The 21888-nt window shown below is 40.2% G+C and overlaps 1 protein-coding gene across 23 annotated transcripts in view; it reads left to right on the plus strand.

The window, feature by feature from the left end:
* The window catches only part of MICAL3 (microtubule associated monooxygenase, calponin and LIM domain containing 3), a 174203-nt gene that overhangs the window by 80997 nt on the left and 71318 nt on the right, over positions 1-21888 (plus strand). For 16 of the 23 annotated variants that reach the window (XM_071422149.1, XM_071422152.1, XM_071422160.1 and 13 more), the window contains exons 12-18: positions 999-1146; positions 2395-2591; positions 3484-3596; positions 4076-4138; positions 4866-5039; positions 6045-6137; positions 21432-21618. In XM_071422149.1, coding sequence (XP_071278250.1) covers positions 999-1146; positions 2395-2591; positions 3484-3596; positions 4076-4138; positions 4866-5039; positions 6045-6137; positions 21432-21618 — 975 coding nt within the window. Of the gene's footprint in view, positions 1-998; positions 1147-2394; positions 2592-3483; positions 3597-4075; positions 4139-4865; positions 5040-6044; positions 6138-11383; positions 11480-13539; positions 13597-15440; positions 15546-17987; positions 18126-20675; positions 20914-21431; positions 21619-21888 lie in introns of those variants that run through there. The other 7 variants (XM_071422169.1, XM_071422159.1, XM_071422162.1 and 4 more) reach the window with 4 other exon arrangements.

Raw genomic sequence — 21888 nt, forward strand, 5'->3', positions numbered from 1 at the left:
GCTTACAATTTTTCAGGTTTCCATTAGCATGGGAATTTATTTTTGTTTGCTTAATTTCCCTTGCTTTATAGTGCTGTTAATTTTCTAAGCATATTTTGTTTGTATAGGCAGTTCTTTTCACCTCCTTTATCTCTAACAATGCTCTTGCTTGAAGTGCAGAAGCCTGGACTGAGTTCACTCTAACAGTAGACTCAGAACTCTTACAAATGTATCAGGAGGTATTGCTTGTGCAGTCTTGCATGCTCCTGCTTTCCTTTTCTTTGTCTCATCTCTCAACTAAATGAAACCTCACTTTGCTTGCATTATTCTGAGAGTAGATGCCTTGTGATAAGCATTTCAGTAGCTGTCTCCTTGTCTCTACCCTGAGGGCTATGTCAGACTTTTCCCTTTGCATGCCTTGTCTTGGATGCCCAGATAGTGTTTTGGGATTCCCAGAGTGGCTCTTTGCTGCTAAGCCTCCCTTTCACTGCTGAAGAGCTGTGTAGTCTCTGCTCTTTGCCCTGCAGCCATGTCCCTTTAGGCTGCAATCTCATCAGATCTTCTGGTAAGACAAGGTCAGAATAGGTCAGTGCTTTTAAAGGAAAGTTTTCAAGGGAGAAGAAGAAGTTACAGAAGTACATTTGTCTGTTCTTCCACTAGAAATGGTATATCTGGGCTTTAGAGAGCATTGCTACTGTATGCCCTTTTGATCATATTTAACAAGCCTTTGCAACTGTTTTATATTTCCTGGGGCTCTTTTACAATAGCTAGGGTGAAAAGTCTGGCAAGTTACAACTTAGATAATTACTTTCCAGCAAATTAAAAATACTTTCTTGGATTCAAAATAGATATTGATAGTATTTTTAAAAGAAAATAAGAATCCTGTCCTCCATTACCCATTGTAGAAGGAGCTTGTTTTTTATATTAAGGTTTTGCTTGTTGATTCATGGGGTTTGTGTTGTACTTAGAATTTGAGTTGTTGTTCATTTCTATTTTGAAATGTGCTATTTTTTTTACAGAGTCCGTAGCTCGCTCTAGTAAATTGCTCAGTTGGTGCCAGAGGCAGACTGATGGATATGCTGGTGTTAATGTGACAGATCTGACAATGTCATGGAAAAGTGGCTTAGCTTTGTGTGCCATTATCCACAGATACCGTCCAGACCTAATGTGAGTAATAGGCTGCTTCAAATCACTGGGAAGAGCAGGAAATTAGTGGTGTTTGGAACTAATAATATGCAGTTGGAGGCAGTGCATTTGTGACTTATGAAGAAATAGATTGAAATGAATTCAATTAAACTTGTGAGAAACCAACATCCAGTGATTCACTAGCAGAGTGGAAGGTTATGATAGCTTGATGAATTCGAAAATAAATGTGTTGTCATTTTCCCTTCCGGATGACTTGGCAGAATTAAGCTTCAAATTGGTACTGACTGGAAAGCATTATTGACTGACAGATTTTATGTGTGAAGTGAGTAAGGAACAGTTCATAGCTTCAGTTAAATCTCTTGTGAACAAGTCTCTGCACGGTCCTTTATAAATTTCCTGTTTAACAAAGCAGCTCTTCCTAAAGACTTTCAGGCTGCTCTTTCTAAAATAGTGACCCACACCTAAATAAAGAGGTTGTTACTGTTTGCACACTGACTTGGTGGTTGGGTGAATGGCAGAGGTGTCCTCTTCAGTGATATATTGGGTAAAACAGTGCCCAGATTCTAGAATGGGAAAACACTGGCTGCAAAAAGTGATGATAGCAAAGATTCTGGTACTTCAATCTGAAATGTCTCCAACTTTACAAAAGGACATCAGAAAAAGTAAACTCCAGAGCTGTACTTGAAGACATAATCCACTGTAAAGCATACTGAAAAGTTGTGCAGTTATTCCAATCCATATGCACTGAATTACTTCTATATTGGTGTACTTGAGTGAACCTGAGCTACACTGTTTAATACCTTTATAGCTTGTGGAGAGTTCAAACAGCTTTTAAAATGCTTCATGTAACTCTCTACAAGCTATAGTTTTTCATACAGTTATACAAGTTTTGGAGAAAGCCAGCAGGACAAAAATATGATCAGTCAAGAGAAGAGGGGACAAAAAGTCAAGATTTAATTTAGTTCCAAGTACACAGAAGATTTTCTGTAGGGGACACCATACAGTCTTTCAGCAAAGAAGGAAATGGAGATGTGTTTCAGAGGATGATGCTTTTTAAGAAGAAAAGTCTAGGTGTTTAGGAGGAGCAAACAAATTTTAAAAGCATATATTTGAACCAAAGTTCACTGTAGTTAAGTAGCATCAGCTTTGCTATGCTGGTGGCAAATAAAATTAAGATTTCAAAGGAGAAAAAAAAAGTGGATGTCTGAGTTCTTTCAGAAGACTGGTTTCTACTTGATTCAGTAGAAACTGAAGGCCTCTTTTTTGCAGAGACTTTGATTCCTTGGATGAGCATGATGTGGAGAAGAACAACCAACTGGCCTTTGACATCGCTGAGAAAGAGTTTGGGATCTCTCCCATTATGACTGGAAAGGAAATGGCATCTGTTGGAGAGCCAGATAAGCTGTCCATGGTGATGTACCTCACACAGTTCTATGAGATGTTCAAAGACACCATCCCCTCTAGTGGTAAGCAGTTTGGGGCACTTCTGTGGGATTTAAAGGCTGCTCCAGGGTGAATGTGTGTGCTTCAGTTACCTTCATGCTGCTTCTGCATGAGCACATTGAGTAGTTACTCACTGTAGCTTTACATTACAAAATGTTGACTTGTTACTGGTGCTGATAAAAACCATGTTAGCAGCAGCAGGAGCAAAATAAGGAGTTAATGTACAATAATGTCCTCAAAAGTTCACTTCAGCACTACTAGATGAATTTTCTGCATTCTTACTCTTGTTTGTCTTAGCTAATGTGCCTTGCTAGTAGTTGTTGAACAGGTAGTTTCAAAACACTAGCTGAGTTTTATACCTATTTATCATCTGTGAATGGTGAGACTAACTTCAGGCCACTGAGGAACAAAGCATCTTTGATCAGAACTGAAAGATGTAATTACCTAACCCAAATTAATATGGCCACTCTTAAAATATTGATAATGTTGTTACAGCTCTTTATTACTGATGATCTTAATTCACATGTGTCTCTCTGGTGAGGGGAAAAATTGGGTTTAATAGCGTTTTAAAAATACAGTATGTATCGTGTATTTTCTAAAATTCTGGACTCTTTTTAAGAATACTGATGTTCATGTTCCTTAAATCATGCTCTTTAAACGTGAAAGTAAATAGAGTAAACACAGCATCTGTTATGGGTGATTATAAACCCTGAAAGAACTGCTTTGGGCAAAAGCAAAGAGTAGAATAGCTGAGAAAGGCATTAATTCTAGACATTAGTCATTTTTTACAGAGAATTCAAGAAAAAGATTGCTACATTAAAAATAATCAGTGGGTCCTTCAGTTGAGTATTTAATAAGAGCACCACTGAAAAAAACTTCATGGCATTGCCTTGTTGTGCCTGTTGTCACTAACAGATAGCCTGGAGCTGAATGCAGAGGAAAAGGCTGCCCTGATTGCCAGTACCAAGTCTCCCATCTCCTTCCTCAGCAAACTGGGACAAAGTATCTCTCGGAAGCGCACTCCCAAGGTAACCAGGCACAGCCCTGGAGGCACTTGGACAGCAGCCTGCTGTCCAAGCATGGTGCTAAAAATGCAGGGGTTAGTGTTTGTTAGTTTGCAAGAGACCATGTGTTCACCAGCTCTTGGTATGGGATGATACACGACATTTATGAATGTAAAATTACATCTGTAGTATGTACTCTCAGAGGTGTATTTCAGTCTTAAAAGCTTAGCCTTGTGGTAGTATTTGGGCATATATTTTCTCTTGGAACATAGCTAGTTGCTCAGTTTTTTGAGATTTGAAAGTGTTGAAGAATTTCCAATTGAAGGTTACAATGCCTTTAGGAGTATCTAGGAAAAAAACTCTTAAACAAATAGAGAATGAGCACAGGGAATTAAATAAGCTTTGGAACTAAACTGATGTAAGAGCACTGATGACACTTATCTCAACCCAGAGAGGTGTGAGAGTTATTTTTGTTTTCTTTCCCCTACTCCTTCTGTTTTCAGGACAAAAAAGAAAAGGAACTGGATGGTGCAGGAAAGAGGAGGAAAACCAGCCAATCTGAGGATGTAAGTATTACAGTGAGATGTGTCAGGGAGCAAAATAAATGGTAGGTACCTTTTTCCCCACTTCAGTTCTTTCATTTTTTTAGTATCCAGGCAGGGATTATATAGGATTTTTTAGATAAAATTTAATTCTTCTTCAGAGGTTACATTTTCATGGTATCTTTTTTCATGGTGCAAATGTTTTACTAATGTTTATAAAAGAATACTACATAACCAATGAAATGTTGCAGTTCCCTGATGTTCTGTTTTTACTGCAAATTACTATGGTTTGGTGAGGGCATCAACACTCAAAACTTCTCAGTGAAGTCGTGTGGTATTGTCAGAAGCTTGACACATGTTTAAAATTTAATTTTGGTTTGTGCATAAAGCATACATTTCCAGTATGCCCACAAGGCAGTTTTTCAAATTCAGTGTTTGTAGCCAAATGGGTACAGGTGAATTAAAATTCAGTGCTTTGGGTTTGTTTGAAGATGAGCCTTTGGTTTATGTCAAGGGCTTCACAGGGATGTTTCAGCTGAGGTCTTTTTGGTAGATATCAAATAAGATGGAAAAGATCAGTAAAGTTTAACAGAACATTTGATGACTTGCCAAAGGAAATTAAAATCTGAGCTTTCAAGTGAGGCTAAGAGATTTGTTATCTATAGTGTAAGAGACTTTTCACAGCAAAGGGGTAGAAAGGAGAAGGTGATCTGGTTGTATCTTGTTAAATTTTGATGTCACTGATTGTTAGGAGGACCTCCCACGAAGCTACAGAGAAGAGAGGCCCACACTGGTGAGTGCCCTGACAGAGAGGAGAATTGATGCTGCCATTGGGAATCAGAACAAAGTCAAGTCCATGGCAACCCAGCTGCTGGCCAAGTTTGAAGAGAATGCACCAGTGCCGTCCTCACACTTACGAAGACAGGTAGGAGATGGATAATAAACCCCTTTGTTTTGGAATTGTAGAGGAAAACCATGGATGATAGCATGCATTCCTCAAGACTGGATGCTAGTGTTGCTTTTCTACTTCAAAGGCTCTCCTAAAGAAGAGTGAAGTTTACCCAAAGCTTAAATTTTACAAGTACAGGTGGAGAAGACCAGCAACTGAGTTTCTTTTACAACTACTATTGCTCTTTAAAAGCTTTCCAGGAATGTTCTCCTTATGCTGTTTAAGAACAACCATTTGATTTCTGATTTGAACATTTTCATATCAGGTTACATCTGTTTGTTCTTGTGAACTGTGATTAAGCTTTGTACGTGTGTATGTGCAGCAGATAAATGCCTGGGAGTTTCTTGGCAATCAGGGTGTTTGTGTCATTCCAAGTGAGGCTCATTTGTTCTCTAGGATGGTATCTGAGCTGCTGCAACTGCAGGCTAGTTGTCTTTGAAGTTAGATTGAGTCACTTCAAGCTGCTGCTGGCAGTGCAGTGTCAGCAGGATGAGGCTCAGTGTGGTTTAAGTGCCAGAGTCCTTGCTCTGCTACATGAGTCCATCCCCACAGCTTGTGCCAAGCTCTGTGCCATGGCCACATCACGAGTGGGACCTGACCTGGCTGCTTGAAAGCCAGCTCAGGTTTGTCTCTGCCACACTACATATCAGCATTAGTAGTGTAACGTAATCAGAATGGCCGTGTCTATCCACACCATAAAATGTTTCTTCAGCTGCTACACATTGGCTGGCATACTCAGCCAATGATTTGAAGAAACAATGAAGTGAAAGGAAAGGTCCAAAAATATGTGAAATTTCCCATTTTTGGATGGTTTTTTTCCTTTTTATATTTTACTTGCTAAATGAATTCCCCCCTCCCCTATTTTTTTTCTTAAATGTTTGTCTGTCTTATTCTGTATTCCATTCCTATGGCTTTCTTTGAGTTTCCTTCACTATTTTATCTTTCCTCCTTGGTCCCACCTTCCCTACAACCTGCATGCAGCCACCTGTCCTGCCTTACCAAGAGCGTGTCCACAGCCAACCATCCAGCAGACGAGAGCAGGGCCGGCTTGCCCCCATACCCCAGTGGAAACAGGTAAAGAAACTCATTCTCACTACAATGCACCTCCTCACCCATCACTGTTGTGTTTTTAAGCCAGTCCTTTTCCAGCACCTTGTCTGAGTCTGTTAGTTTAAATAACTTCCAGTGAATAAAGTCAGCATCTCCCTTTGGTGATGATGTATGGTTTAATGTTTCAAAAAATATTTAATCAAATTTTCCTTGCCTTCTTATGCTAGTTTCAACTTATCAAGACTTTCATGGATGTTGCAGCAGAAATTTTTGCTATAGAATTTCTAGATTCTTCTGTTAGAAATAAGAGAAACATGTAACCAATTATGGAAACTTATGAGGTAAAGATGTCTTATCATCTATGATATTAAAGCTCTTCCTTCATATAAATAGTAAAATTGGTTATCAGTTTTGCTATTCCTATGTGAAATCTTAGGTGTTCTGTAGTTGCAGGAGACTTTCCTGTGGTTTCCCTTTCTTTAATGCAGCTTTCCTTGCCAGCTTCTCACACTTGTTGCTTTGCAGACTCCTGTGTTACTGTGAATTCAGTACATTTTAGGTTTTCTTGCACAGAATAGGGACCAACAGCAGAAAAATCAGCTGGTATTGAATTTTATTTTCTTTCCAACGTTTTGGGCCATTGTCATTGCTGCTGTTTTTCTTTCAGCCATGTGCTTTCCAAAAATAAGGCTTCTGTAATCTTTTCAGGCATTTTATGATGCTTAACCTCACTGGCTTCATCTGCTTCCACTGTTTCCCTGTGCAAATGGCCTCCTCATGTTTCTGAGAGTGCTCAGAGGTATTTTGCTGACAGCCATAATTTGGAGAAACATCTACTTCTCTCTGGCTGTAGTTTAATCAGAGCGTGCTACTTTGGAGTCAAGAGGAAGAAGATGACACTGCTTTGGAAATTCACTGTTCTTGATGAATATGGATTCATGGTGATCTTTGTGTCTGAGGCATTCAGCACAATTAATGCTGCATGTCATGACTGGTGCCCTGATCTAGAAGATTTCTCTTCCAGGAAGAAGACCTAAGTCCAGGGAAATTATTGTCAGGATGCTTTGCTTCCCTGACTCAGTGTTTGTTCTTCTACCTTTTGTCTCATCAAAATCTTCTTTAAAGGCTAATGAACATTTTGAGATGGATTCACATAATTCATGATTAAGGCAAATTTTATTTCTCAAGAATACTTATTAAGGCAGAAAAAACCCCCTGAAGCAAAAAAGCTGTACAGTATTAAGTGAGTTGATGAGCACTGCTTATATTACCTCCTAGAAAAAGAAAAACTGGATTGCACTGGCTGTCTTTCTGTTGTCATTGATAAAAAAAAAAGACAAAGTTTTATTTCCTGTTTTTATTGAGGATTTTTCTCCTCACCAGGGAGCATTTTTTGGGTTCCTTTGTTGTTTATACCTGCACTATACAATTCAAAAGAAATTTTAAAACAGGAAGAAAAAATCCTTCTGCTGTTCCTTGATGTTGATAGCATGTCTGTATAGGAATAAGTGTAGGGCATATCTTTGAAAAATCTTTCTGCAACAATTTTACTTTCAGAGGATTTAAATTTTTTTTTTCAACACTGATTTCCCTGTGTGGATGATTTCCCTCTCAATGTTGCACATGGAGATGATCTTTCCTTGATTAGTTCTACTGCATCAGCAGAAGATGATTGATTCCTGGGTCCAGATGTCTTGCAGGATTTGCAGTGCTTTTGTAATGAAGAAGTATAAAACTGGGTCTGAAGGATGCAAAATCTGCAGGGTACAGAAGGATCAAAACCCCACGGACAGGGTCCCTGTTTCAAAGGTTCCTCACAGTGTGCCTGGGGAAGGGAAGAATATGGGTTACCTTTGTTCAAAGCCATGGACGTGCATAGAGCCATTTATTCTTGACTGAACAGAGACAGCTGAGACCACTGAGCCAAGCAGCCAGCTTTGCCAAGCCTGGACAGAAATCCCCTCCTGCAGGAAGTTGTTGCTGGAGCAGTACCTCAGCTGCTGCTGAGATTTCTGGTTCTGGTTGTGTTGGCAGGCAGAACCTGATAGTTGTGAGACTGCACCTTTTGATGGTGCTGGACTGGTCTTCTGTGGTGACATTGATCACTCTGGCTTGTAGCTCATCCCTGGGTGACAGACTGCCAACAGAGAAGTGCTGCTGAATACCAGAACCTGTCATGAATCACAGAATGACCAGGTTGGAAGAGACCTTCAAGATCATTGAGTCCAACCCAGCCCCAACACCTCAACTGAACCCTGGCACTCAGTGCCACGTCCAGGCTTTATTAAACACACCCTGGGATGGCGACTCCACCACCTCCCCGGGCAGCCATTCCAGAACTTTATCACTGCTCATACTCTAAAGGATTACTGTTGCTTCTGCCAATTTCTTTAGGGATGATATATGTTTGCTAGAAAGAGCTGTTCATGAAGCTTTTGGAAAGGCTTCTCTTTTGGCACAGGTGTTGAAGTTCAGGAGCAGAAACTTCTGCTACTGACAGAATATATCACATAGCAAGTACCTTCTAGGGGAGAGTGCTTTGCAGAGGAGCAAAGCAGCTCCTAAGGGGACAAAGGGGAGGTGTTGGGTGTTACTGAAAGAAACCACAGGTGGCCTAATGTTCTTACTAGCTGGCAAAATGAAGTTGAGATCCTCTCTTTGGGAGAAGGGCAGTTGTATGATTGACAGGTTTGGTTCTTCCAGTCTTTTGGAAACTGCATGGAAGAGGAAAGTATATTGCAAAAGCATAAGAGTGATTCCAAGGAAGAGAATTCCAAAGGAAGTGGTCTGGGTTGGACCCACAGTTCTGATGAGAAATTGGCATCTGCCCTGGGGTATTGCCTGCTGGTGTTTGTCAGGTGAAGGTCCTTAGCTGTACTTGCTTACCAGTTTAAATCTAGAATCTTGCTTTACCCTTGCATTAAGATATTAGGTGAGCAGTTTCCTTGAGCTTGTAAGGCAGGATGCCTCTGTGTGTTGTATGGGTGAGGTAGAGGTATCTTGCTAAGAGAGAATTCCTAGAATGAGTGAAATGCTGGAGGAATCTGTTCTGAAGCAGTTTTTACTTTCTCCACATGATTTTTAATGCTGTCTCTCTTGGAAGGGCAATACCTTCCAAAGAGCAAAGGGGTTAAAAACCTCACCAATCTGCTCCTCACAGCATTCTGTGTGGCCTGCATACCTTGTGAAGTGGTTTATAAAGTTGAATTTATTGAGTTACACTTTGAGTATGTTGGCTTTTGTTGTGAAAATTGGTTTTGTGTTCTTATGAGCACCACGGCAGCATCTAATGATGCATAAAGATATTGAGAAGTGAATGTGCACAGTGGAAATACATATTTTTTTATATTATAGTAATATCACCTAAAAAGGCTGGATTGTGTTTCCTGGTGTGGTGGTTAATCTCCTCAAATGAATGCCTGCTTGTATAAGAACATCTTCCATCATGTTCTCTATGCTTTCTGAGCCATTTTGGCTGCTTCTGGAAAAGAGCAACTCATCCAGGATCATGAAGCCATTGAAAGTCATATGGGCTATCCAGAAGAGGATCTCACTGGGCATAGTGTGAGAGACAAGCCTTTTAAACTGAATTTTGCCCTGGTTTTCCAGACCTTCATCTTGTAGCCTTCAGCAGTCTTCTATTGTTCTGTAGGTCTTTGTCAGCAACAGCTTTTGTGTGTCATACATGAGCTTAAATCATGTTTGATGTGTAGAAAGATACTTGTAAGATGAAGATCCCATGTCTTTTGGTGCACATCTTTTCTGCCTCTGGACATCTGCTGCTTATTCTTTTGAGACCATTCCCTAAAGTGTGACAAAGGGCAGAAGTGCAAACTTTGCAGTACTTTTGTTGGAACTGTGTTTATTGAAGATAAGCGATGACTGAGATGACTACAGGCAGCAAGAGCTGAAACCTCAACAGGAGAGAACTTAAAACACCAATGACTTCTGCAAATACTGCTTTTTTACCTTTAATTTTTTATTTAAGTATGTTGATTATTTTCTGCTTTCCTATAGTCAACCTTTTCTTTGCATGCTCAGAAGTACATTCTGCTGGAGGACTGATGGAACACATACTTCATGCATTCATCCAATATTATATTCTGAGATTTGCCTTGGAAAAATAAGCAAGTTTGTGAAAATTTTGACATTAGAAATGCAAACTTGGCCATGGACAGATGAAAACCCATGAGCAGCTCTGTGGTTGAGAATGTTGCCATGCTTTCAGTTAGAAATTAGTGACTTCATAGCTAAACCTTTGAAGCAACATATAAATGTTCCTCACCCACTGCAGTGCAAAGTCATATGCTTCAGTTTAAGCTGCTTTTAGCATCTGTTTGAGATAAAGGAGTATACTATTTATCTAACTGTTTTGTTGAAAAGGAAGAGAGCCCCCAAACGATGTTAGTGCTAGCTCATCTGCAAGGGCAGTAATAAACGTCTGTAATATCTCTACACCACGTGCAGTTTTTTAGAGCCTTATCTAACCCTGGCTTTGGGTACACAGCATTTTGTTTTTTCCCACTGCAACCATTTCCAGATATGCTCTGGTGAGAACTCAACGGGAAAAGAAAAATCAGGCTGAAGGCTCATTAATAAACAAGAAATGGTGGAGAAAATCTCTACACAGCACTAGAAGGGCATGTTTTCTGGTGTGTTAAACTGAGGATATGTATGTGCATTGTGTAATATGCAGACTATTAAATACAGCTCCATTTTATCTATAAACCAGCTGGATTTCTGTTCTAACAGAATGTAGTACATTTTAGCTTGCCTGAGATGGTGTAATGTCTGTAAGTCAGAGAGGAGGGGTCTGAAGATGGGAGCAGAACACTGAGACTTGAATTGTATTAGTAATGAGCTGGAAGCAGGAGTAATTAGGTCAACAGGATGGATATTTTTAAACATTTTAAGGCTCAGCAATAAGTAATTTTTCATGAAGCAAAGAGAGCAGTCCAGTTGTGCTAAGGAGAGTTCCAAGTTTGCCTTTAACTGATTGTAAGACCTTGACTCAAAAGCTGTTGGTTTAATTGCTGATTGATACAAATCTGTATTCACTGACTGTCAAATGTGATTGTGTGGCTCTGGGTAAAAACTTGGGTCTCTCAGCTTCAGATACACTGTGGCTTTAGCTAATTTGAGAGAGGTGTGAGCTTAAGATCATGGTCTCAGTTCATGCATTCTGGCCTGTCTCACCAAACCACTGCTAATGTTACCTCTTTTCTACCATTATTATGATTTTTTTTTTTCTTTTTCTGTTTTAAAAAAAGATGAGGCATAAGGAACGTTCTCGGACCTGCCCCAAAAAAGTGATCATGCTCTCTTCTTCCACTCCATCCTCCTCTCCATCGTATCCCAGGCAGCAGGTGATTCCCTCTGCATGCTCTGTCCCTTTCTCTTCATTGCTGCTTGTAGAAATGACTAGCTCAGTTACCAAACAGCTTATTTACAAATACACTTCCAGTTTTCTTTCTTTCAGGTGCTGATGGGGATTTCTTAATCTTTTAGGTTAGGAAGATAAGGCAGCATTAACTCACTGGAAGCATGAAGAGTCTCCACTGGAGACTGAGATTTTGCTATAGGCAGATTTTTTATCGCAGTATCCTTTCTTAGTTTTGGGATGCAGCAAAGTAGAAATTAAAAGTTTGGAGTAATGCAGGGAAAGAAAATTGAATTTTGTTCCATCTCCACTGTCTGTTTAAATAGGTATGACTGAAAAATTGCTCTTGTATCCATTAAACTTGTATAGGATTGCTTATCTGAAGTGGCTTTTGAGTGTTGTAGTGGCCTTCACATGTCCACTGTGGTCCTTCTGTTTCTCCCACACCAGGCTCTTTTCTTAGTCTGGCTTTGAACCTGGAGCAATGAGAGCTGTTCTGAGCACACTGTATAAATGTGCATCCAGATGTTTGTGCACATGTATTTGTTGTCCCAGTTACATATTTCCTGAAATCCTTCTAATATTTCTGTCTTCTTGTATATTGTCATTGTGCTTGAATTGTATCCTTTAAAATTGTTTAATTTTCCTACTTTCAAATCTACTTCTTGATCAATCCTGAGCTAGAGGTCCTGAAAAGGCATTTGCAGTCCCATAGAGCTGTCATGACATCACACAAGGATTGTACAAATTAATTTCCCCAGAGGTGAAGCTGAGCTGTCTTTGCCTATAAACTGTAAAGGAGCATTACCTTTTAGCAGAGTAGACATGTTTTATTGTTTGGCAGAAAGTTTGACTTGCCTTATTGCTGATTTCTCAAATTTTTAATTACATGTTGCAGTTTATCTGGTCTAATTATTGTCAGCCTCCAGGACACACGTTCTTTGCTGCCTCTGTGGTGTCTGCATCTGCAAGATTGATCAGCTCTGCCTACTGATCCCATTTGAAACTGTCCTAACAAAAAAGGCCATGCTGTGAACAGCAGCCTTTTCAAGAAGGATGCAGGAAAGAACATCTGGGTAGAATGGGCAAGGAAAGCTCTTTTCATGAGCAAAACCTGCATTTACACTGCAGTGTAATATTAGCAGATGATGTGATAGCTAGCTGCCTGCCTTGTCTCAAAATCCTTTGAAAATTTTGTTGGATACATTTTATGAAAGAGGAAAGGTTTTCCCCAACCTTACAGATGGAGAAACAAAGGCAGTTAAATGCTGAGTTTTACCTTCTAATCTATAGTGTGGGATTCATTTTCCAGGTAGAGGAATTTGTTTTCACTCACAGGATCTTGTAGCTTGATATTTTCCTTCTATCACCTCTCCAAGTGTTTGTCCTGTGTCTTTTTGGTTGCCTAGTTCAGTCATGAAAGCCAGCTACTGCCAAGTGTGTTTTGACCATTTTCTATGTTGTGTTTTATGGAAGTCTTCCTTCTTTTAACTCAGGAATTTTTATCCTCTGATAAAAGTCCTACAGAACTGATGTTAGACTCAGTCAGAGTAATCTGCTTTTGGAGGCATTTTTTCTCCTTAGGAATCATTTAGGAATGATTTTTTTCCCCTAAAATTGTCTTGGCCCAGGCCTCATAGCAAGTCAGATGGATCTGTATCCATGTTACACTGATGTCTTTTAAAACCTTTAATTCTGCTCTTCTACTGCATTTATCCTGCCACTTCTTTTAAACTCTCCATCTCCTTCCTCTGAACTAACATCACAGTATGAGTTATACTGAGTGCCTTACCATCTTTATTGCACTAATTTGAATACATTGTGGTACTATGTTGTTGTTTATAGACCTAATATAAATATATACTTTTAAAAAAACTTCTCTATCGAAGCCAACTTGTTATTGCCAGGTTTAAATTATTCTTAATAAACTTCTGCTCTTGTTGTGGCTTCTTTTCTGCCTGCATCATAAGAAAAATCAGATAAAGTGTGTTCTGATTAGGAAGTTGGTCTGTGATTGTTTTTAAGCTCATCATTTGTTGCCTGCAGAGATTCAGGGAACCTGGTGCTGGCTATCCCGGGGATCTGAGGCCCAGACAGGAAAGGGTAAAAAAGCATGAACAAATGGCATGGGTGCTGATGACACAAAGCTGTGGTGGATGTGTGCAATCCAGAGGTCAGATACAGGGGGTGGTGAAGCACACTTATCCTGATGCTGCTGTTAACACGCTGCAACTGCTGAGAGTCAGCCAGGAGCCATCCCTCCTGTGTGACACCCACGGAAATGCATAACAAGCCTTCATCAGCAGTCTGCTATATGCTTTTACTTTGCCCTAGGTCGAGCACTTGAGTTCTTCTCATTCTTCTTTGTCTCTTACACCTCTTTAGGGAAGTATGCTGTGGCTGTAGCAGAACAAGGAGAGTTATGTTTTGTGCTAATTGATGCAAACGTGGTTGCATTGTGTTCACCGCTTGCTTTCTGGATGGTTAAACAACTGGCATTCCATCTTGCCTCCTACAGGCCAAAGTAAAAGGAAAAATGATGAGGCATTATTTAGTATAGAGACTTTGAAGCCTTCTTAACAATGAAATATTCAACTGTCTGTCTGAATGGCTCAGTATTATACAGAAGCATGGGAAAATAAAAGATAGGCACTCAAAAGGACCGGTTGATTTGAATTCATATTGACAAATTAATTGACATTCCAGTACAGGCTTTGAATGAATTAAGTCATAAATGGGAGCCAGCAATAAAACTGTTGCAACTTCCAGAATGTGTTCTAACAAAAGCCTTTTGTGGGCTGAATGTTTTCTGACAGGCAGTAGAAAATGAATACACGTGTCTGCAATGACACAGAAGCCCACAGCTTCATAACAGGCCCCAGTTTTAGTGAAAATGATCTAGTAGGAAGGAGTAGGTGGAACAGAAAGCAGCTTGAAAGTAGAGAGTACAGTTAATGGATCTGAATGGGAAGAGTGTTTCCTGTAAACTGGGTGTGAACCCAGTTTTCTGTTCTGCATTGGAGGACAATTAGTAATACAGAGCTACACCCTGGCATTCTTGACAGATCAACCTCAGATTTCTTGATGCACGTGTTTGTAATTCCTGTCCATTTACTTTTGTATTCCACAAACAAATTAGCTGAAGGCTGTGTGGTACTGCATTGATAGTCCTAACTTATATAGCAGGCCACCTGCCAGGTCTTTTTCCATGTCACCAAGTGCACCACACAACACTTTAGGAACATTGATATGGAAGACCAGAATAGCAGAGGTGTCAAATATTGTGCCTAGGGTGTATTGACATGGTAGTGCAATAAGAACAAGTAGGACAGTGAAGTTGCACAAGTAAAACTGGCAGCTTCTGTGAGTGTCTGATATTGCTGTTCTTTGTTTTATTTAGACAGGCTCATTAAACTTGCTCTCTTTGGCATGTGGAGTATTTACTTTGCATATTCCACCATCTTTAAGAAATTAATTCATTCTTTATGCAAATCAAAATACATTACCCTAAAATGTGTTTCTGTACACAGAATCTGAGAAACAAATAGGTACAGGTTGAGATATTTAAAGGAAATCCTAGAGAATGCAGAACTGTGGAGAAATAAACTGACAAATAAGGCCCTTTGTGCATGATAAAGCCACATTTTAAAATTCTCTTTTGATGGTAATGCCAGAGAGAAAGGCTATGTGCTTGTTTGATTTTGGCTGCAGCAGTCCTAGGAAGAGTTGTGAATAACAATTAATGTAACCATTTTTTTCTTGCCCCTGAGGGTCAAAATGTAGCACTTCATTAGAAAAGTACACTGGGGAAAAAAACCTCCCAGTTTTCACATGAGAGCTTCTGTTACTGTTGTGCATGTGAATGTCATACCTTTTGGCTGGCATTTTGGTGTCCCTTCGTTTTTGTGCTGGTTTGTTTACATCCTGCCTCCTTCCTCGTCTCGCAGAGATCTCCTCGTTTATTTTCTCATGACCATGTGCCCATGAGTGTTGAGCAAAGGGCATGTCAGCTGGCTGCCCTCCTGGAGTCCAGACGTGCACTGAGGCATCAGGTGACTACAGCCCTGCCTATCTGGTGTCCTGGAGCACTGGGGGATTCTGGGTACAGGTGGAATCTTGGGGCAGAGAGAGAAAAGAATCACCAAAATATGATGACCACTGCTCTACAGTCATGTGGTTGAAACAGCCATCAAGACTATTTTTGTCTTTATTTGTAGTGTCTTTATTTGACTTGCCTTTTCTTAGCTGTCTCCTTGTTTGGTGAGTGACCCTTTCTGTTCCTCAAAACAGGATATAAACCATGAAGTAAAAAGCAGCCAGTAAACTTCAGAATAAATGCTGAAAACCAACTGGGCTCTGGATCAAGTCATCTCACAGTGGTCATTTAGCAGTCAGTCCCTCTCAAATTTTACTTGCTTCCGGAAGCAAGAATATTCACATTTTCCAAGCTTAATCCCTGGCTCTGTAGTACAACCTGTGTGTCCATCCTTCCTGTGCAGTTGTTTCCCATGGTAGAGCTGGCAGTTTGTGCAGATTGTCTTTGATTGCAGTGTACACTTTTGTTTTGTTTCGTTTTTGTGCCTAATTTTCTCCCCAGTCTGTTGTCTTTGGGCTATGGGAGCATGCCAGTTTGAACTGTGGTTTCTTTGGTTGCTCTCTGTTTTCAGTTACCTTCAGCAGTGCCTGGCAAACTGCAGAGTGCTTTTTTGGAAAGCACAGAAGTGATTTTGTTTCATAACTTAACTGTTTTGAGTTAACCATCCCAAATGAAGCTGTCTTCTTGAGCTGGAGCATAAACAGTGCCAGAACTTTTGCAAGCCCTACTAAAAAGAATTTTCTGACATCTAGGTCACTTCATATTGTTGGGGTTTTTTGGGATGCCATCTTTTTCTGATGGCTAAAATCACAGGAGCTGTTCTCCAAGAAGGAACATCAAACCTTTGGCTAGATTTGAAATTTTAGCTGTGAAGGCCTGAATAAGAAGACTACTTTAAACAAAGTGGTACCTCTTTGTTATTGGGTGCCATGACTTAATATCTCAAGCAAGGCCCACAATACTCATGTGCATTTCCTTATTCAGTTAAAATGATGATCTAGAAATGAAGATCTAGACCAAAGTACTTTGCTCCTACCTTTTGTAGGGCACTCTGGTAATTTTTAAGCTCCTTCTGAGCATGGAGATGCAAAGATAGAAATTATTTTTGAAATTGTCTAATTTCTGTATCGTGCAGAATTGAAAAGGAGGAGAGACTGAGAACACATAGTAGAGGAAAGCATAAAGTGGGTAGGGCAGAGAGGAAAAAGGAAACAGATGTTGGAACACTGCAAGCAATACTGGATTATGATGTGGGATTTAAGAGAAGAAAATAAGAAAAATACTGAGAGAGAAGGCTTAGCAAAGTAAGGACATTTTCAGAGAAGAAACTTGATTAAATGTTGATGTACAGAAAATTTTTGTATGAACAATTATATTTCCATAAATTGAGGAAATTGTGAAAGCCAAGCTCTTTTGCATTTTGCTCAGTAAATTTAATCTTGAGGTTAGCCTATTCCAAGTGGCTAGAAGTAGCTATTTTCATGGGTCATGCAGTTACATGACATTTAGTTTTCCTTTTTATAACTAAAACCATAATTTATTTTTCAAAGAAAGCCAGTTATTTGTAATGTGCATATTTTTTCTTTCCAGACTATAATTTTTAGGAATGCACAGTTTTTTCCAGTGCTGTTTGTCTGATACTTCCAACATTTTCCTACTTATATGAGGTATTTATTGGAGGATGGGCATAATTATTTGTAGAGAGAATGACAAGAACATATTAGAAGACCAAATTTTGGGTTCTCCTGTGAGGTACCAGTTTCAGAAGGATGCAGGTTCTCAGTCTGTGATTTATTCTTTGCCATTTGATAATCAAGATCAGCAGATCATTTTATATTGATACATTCTTTATTCAGTGTTTCTAATTTGTTTACAGTAAATTTTCGGTTGGAAATTTGCTGTTAATTACTGGAAATACATACAAGCTAACTTCTTTCTCTTCTATCCCCCAGGAGAGCAGACTTTTGGTTTATATAGTTAAAATGAAGAAGAGGTCTCACATGGCCTGAAAGATGATCTTAGTGCCTTGGGCCAGTAATAGAGAACAATGGGAGATACAGAAGGAGCAGAGGAAATTGATTTGGGGTTTTTGCCAGTGGCTTAGTTGGTTGAATTACAGGAGGTTGGACATCTGTGGAAGTAGGTAACTGCTTCCAAATGGTCCTAAATAATGTAAAACCTAATAAAGAGCAAATTTGGAGTAACTACTCTGCCTCGCTAGGGAGAAAGTAAAGATACCCTGGATATTTTTCTCAAAGTTTTCCTGTAAGTGTCCTTAAAAAATTGTTCTTGATGATAACCAGAAAGGCCTGGGCTGGGGTTTTTTATTATTATTATTTTCTCTTCTCTCTTAGAAAAGCACAAGTATGATTGTGTTGATGTTTATTTTATGTTTTAGCCCGAGACGGAGCCGTCTCGCCGATTCTTTGTTGACCAGTGGGAGCTCTCCCTTAGCCTCCGCTCTTCCAACCGCCCTTCCTCACCCTCCTCCGACTCCCTGCGCCAGGTAGCCCTCACCTGAGCACTCCAGGTGCACTCAGCTGCCTTTGCTTGCCAAGGACACTCACAGGACACAGCCAGGCTGGCACTGCTTCACCTGCAGAGCCTCTGTGCTTATCCCTGCACAAAGGAGAAGCCAGAGGCAGCCTGTGCCTGGCACAGCTCGGGTGTTGCCAGCCATAAAGCAGTTTGAAACTAAATGTTTGTAACATTTGGTGTCTGTGAGAAGTTTGTGGTGCATCTCTCACTCAAACCAGGGGTTTTGAGCACTGATAGTCTTTCTGGCTTTGCAGTGAAGCTTTCTGGTTTTGCTTGCTGCTTTTGTTGAAGTTTTGGGCTAAACAACAGATTGTGTTTGTGCATATGTGGTTAATGGACAGTGTGAAATAAAAAGTGCTTTGGCTTTTTGAAAGATCACTGAGAATTTGAACTAGTTACAGTTGTCTTACATGAACAGCAGGAACTTGATTTGACCTAACCTGGAGCAGGTTCTTTGCATGCTTTTGAAAATGTTGCAGAATGCTGTGTCTGGAAGACCATGGAAAGAAAGAGAAAATGCTTCACTTAATATCCATAATTAGGCCAGATGTGGTATGTAGGCAGAAAAAGCAAAACAAATCAGAAACACACAACCTCAAATTAAAAATTCAGCAAATAAATTTCTCACACCAAATAGTCCAGGGTACTGTGAGTTAATATTAACATATTCATTTTTTAGCATGGAATTGCTTATGTGCTGGTAGAAATTTAAAGATCCTGAAGGATCTGCAGTTGAAGGTTTCAAATCAAAGCTTGATCAGGGGAAACCTGGTTCAGCTAGAAGGAAGCTTTTCCCCTGGAAATGCTTCATCTCTCTTCTAAGAAAACTCAAAAAGCCTCAAAAGCTCTGATCATTCAGAGGAAACTGAAAACTCTTGGCCAAATTATTATGATTGCCAGTTAAAAGTCAATGATGAAGAAAATTTTAGAAGTGAGCACCATTTAAAATGTAATGTTTGACAAGATATACGTCATTGAAAAGCAACTCTGTGCATATGTATGTGGAACTTGGAAACACATGGAACCTGGGAGACTCAAAGACAAATTATTTGTTATTTCTTGCATATAGAAATGCTGCAAGTGTTCTACTTCTTGGAATGGAATCAGTAGACAGGTATAAATTCTTTCTGGGTAGAAATAAACCCTCCCCTCGTTGCTGCAGTGACAGGGAGCTTAAGGAATTAGGACTGTAGTGACAGCAGCAGTAATCTCTGGCTGAGCACTCTATTTTCATAATCTTTTTCCCCAAAGAAGTACCCATTCTGTGCTGAATTTCAATTTTTCTGATGCTTCCTGCTGTTCTCCTGTCTGAACTTGTGAAGGTTTTAAACATTCCTAAAAGGCTAATAACCAGACATATTAAATTAGTTATTAGTTGAGGGAAATAACTACTGTGCTTCAAGCAAGTTTTGCTATAAGTAAAGGGGGTTTTAAGATACAACTTTCCTTTTGTTATCCTTGGCATTTCACACTTGCTAGAAGCTGAGTGGCTCTCTGATCCTGTATTAGCTGAGAATCCAGCTAGAAACATTCATAATGCTGCTTAGTGTGGAAAAGGGAAGTTGCTTGGCGTGCTCTTTGCTGCTCCGAGTCAAATCCGTGGCGTTTGCAGTGGGATTGAGCTAACGTGGATGTAACCACCTCATTTTCTTAACCATGTAATTATTGCCAGTTGTTTGTGTTTCCTGTGAAAAACACTTTCCCCACTCCTGCAGTGATTGAATTTGGCTTGCAGACACTCATTTGGTACCATCTAAGGTAACAGCCAACTTGCCTAGACTGCTGAAAATACTGGAGGGTTTTTAGACAGCCAGAGTCACAGAGTCAGTCTGTGCCCATGGTGGAGAAAAGCCAAGTCATAAAGCCATGTTCAGGGTTGAACAAATATATGTTCCAGATGTATGCAGGTATGGCTTTAATGCATTGGATGAAGACTCTTCCATCTTTTTTTCCATCTAAAACTCTGAGTATTTTTACCACTTGAAGAATTAATACTTTTGACTCACTGTGAGTTCTTTAGTTAAGGACTTCTCTGCGCTCTGTGAATGTTCTGTAAATTAATTCTTTCCAGGTGCAAAGTACACAAATATACTGTTGTAAATCAACATGTTGCATTAGACTTGGTAACATGCCTTCTAAAAGATCTTTGTTTCTGATGTCAATTTTACCTGGAACCTAAAATCTAACCTATATTTAGCCTCATCTTTTACAAGTGTCTATACTCAAGTTTTCAGGGACAAAATATCCCACAGATGAAAACAGGATCTGCTTCCTTCATCATCATAGTATTTCTGGAACACTTAAAAAATGCAAAATACAAGCCTTCCTGTCTGTTCCTACAGGTGATCCTGGACTGTACTGGTGATTTCTGATGACACTGGCTTTGCTATTACTACTTGTCACTTTATTTGTCCACTGTCTTGGCATGATTTGACCTCTCTGCACCTTTTCACCCCCTAACCTCTCATCATTCTAGTTATTTTTTTTTTAATTTGATTCTTTTTTTCTTTTCTCACATCACTCTTGTTTTATTCAACCCATCTGGTAGAAGTACATAAAGATGTACACAGGCGGAGTGAGCTCATTGGCTGAGCAGATAGCCAATCAGCTTCAAAGGAAAGAGCAACCCAAAACCCTTCTAGACAAGAAGGAACTGGTAAGACAATGTGCCAGAGATGAAGTGTGTTTGTGCTTAGATGTTGTGTAGCTCTCAAGTTTTGTGTGTGTCCACCAGTTTTGTGAGTTTTGTTACACCACTGATGGAATCTGTCGTAGCTTTGTGAGACATTTTTGTTTCCCTTTCTCCATCCACCCTCACTCCTGTCCTCGTTTCCTTTGCCAAATATTTTAACCTAATGCCAGCGTCCATAGACTGGGTGTAATGACTTGAGCAAACTGTTCATAACACTTCTGCACTGCTGCTTTCTGGAGGAGACACTGGTTTTGGTAATGTAGGTTGAAGAATTGCTGTTTGAGGGTGTTCTAATGGTTTTGCCTTTCTTCATATGCCTCCTTAAGTCACTGATTTCAGGGTCATCATTAATAATACCGATGTCCAGTCATCTACCCAGAACTTATTTTGCTCCTGAATATATGTAGGCATGGCATCCTAGGAGCCTTTTTCCTGGACAACAAGGTTAGTTTTTGGTGTCCTGGTTAAAACCAACGTGAGTTGTGTCCAAGAACTGCAGCAGCATCCAAGTGCTCCCGTATCCACATAAATGAAAAGATAAAACATGACCTGGGTGTGTGATCTCGGTGAGGCTGGACACACACAAATTCAGCCATCCCTGTTTGTGTCCAGGGCTCGCTCAAGAAGGAGTTCCCCCAGAACCTGGGAGGCAGCGACGTGTGCTACTTCTGCCGCAAGCGGGTCTACGTGATGGAGCGGCTGAGTGCCGAGGGCAAGTTCTTCCACCGCAGCTGCTTCAAGTGCGAGTACTGCGCCACCACCCTGCGCCTGTCCTCCTACGCCTACGACATCGAGGATGGTAAGGGAACGGCCTCTGCTCTCCAGGCTCCTCCTGGCCTGGGAGATCTTCTGCCACTTACAAACTGTTTGGTGAGTTAGGGAAGAGGGTGACTTCTGTTCCCCAGACAGCATCTCTCAAGCTGTTGGAGCTTCGGGGCCTTCCTATGGCCGGGCCATGGCGGCAGCAGAGCAGACAAACTTATAGGCGTTAATACAATATTGTAGTGGTGCCTGGAGAGGCTGCCTGGAACAGAAACTGGACAGAGTTAAAGGGAATAAAGGAGGGATT

This window comes from Agelaius tricolor, unplaced genomic scaffold (assembly GCF_023055355.1).
Source record: "Agelaius tricolor isolate 1412-34295 unplaced genomic scaffold, bAgeTri1.0.p SCAF_3, whole genome shotgun sequence".
Classification (NCBI taxonomy): domain Eukaryota; kingdom Metazoa; phylum Chordata; class Aves; order Passeriformes; family Icteridae; genus Agelaius; species Agelaius tricolor.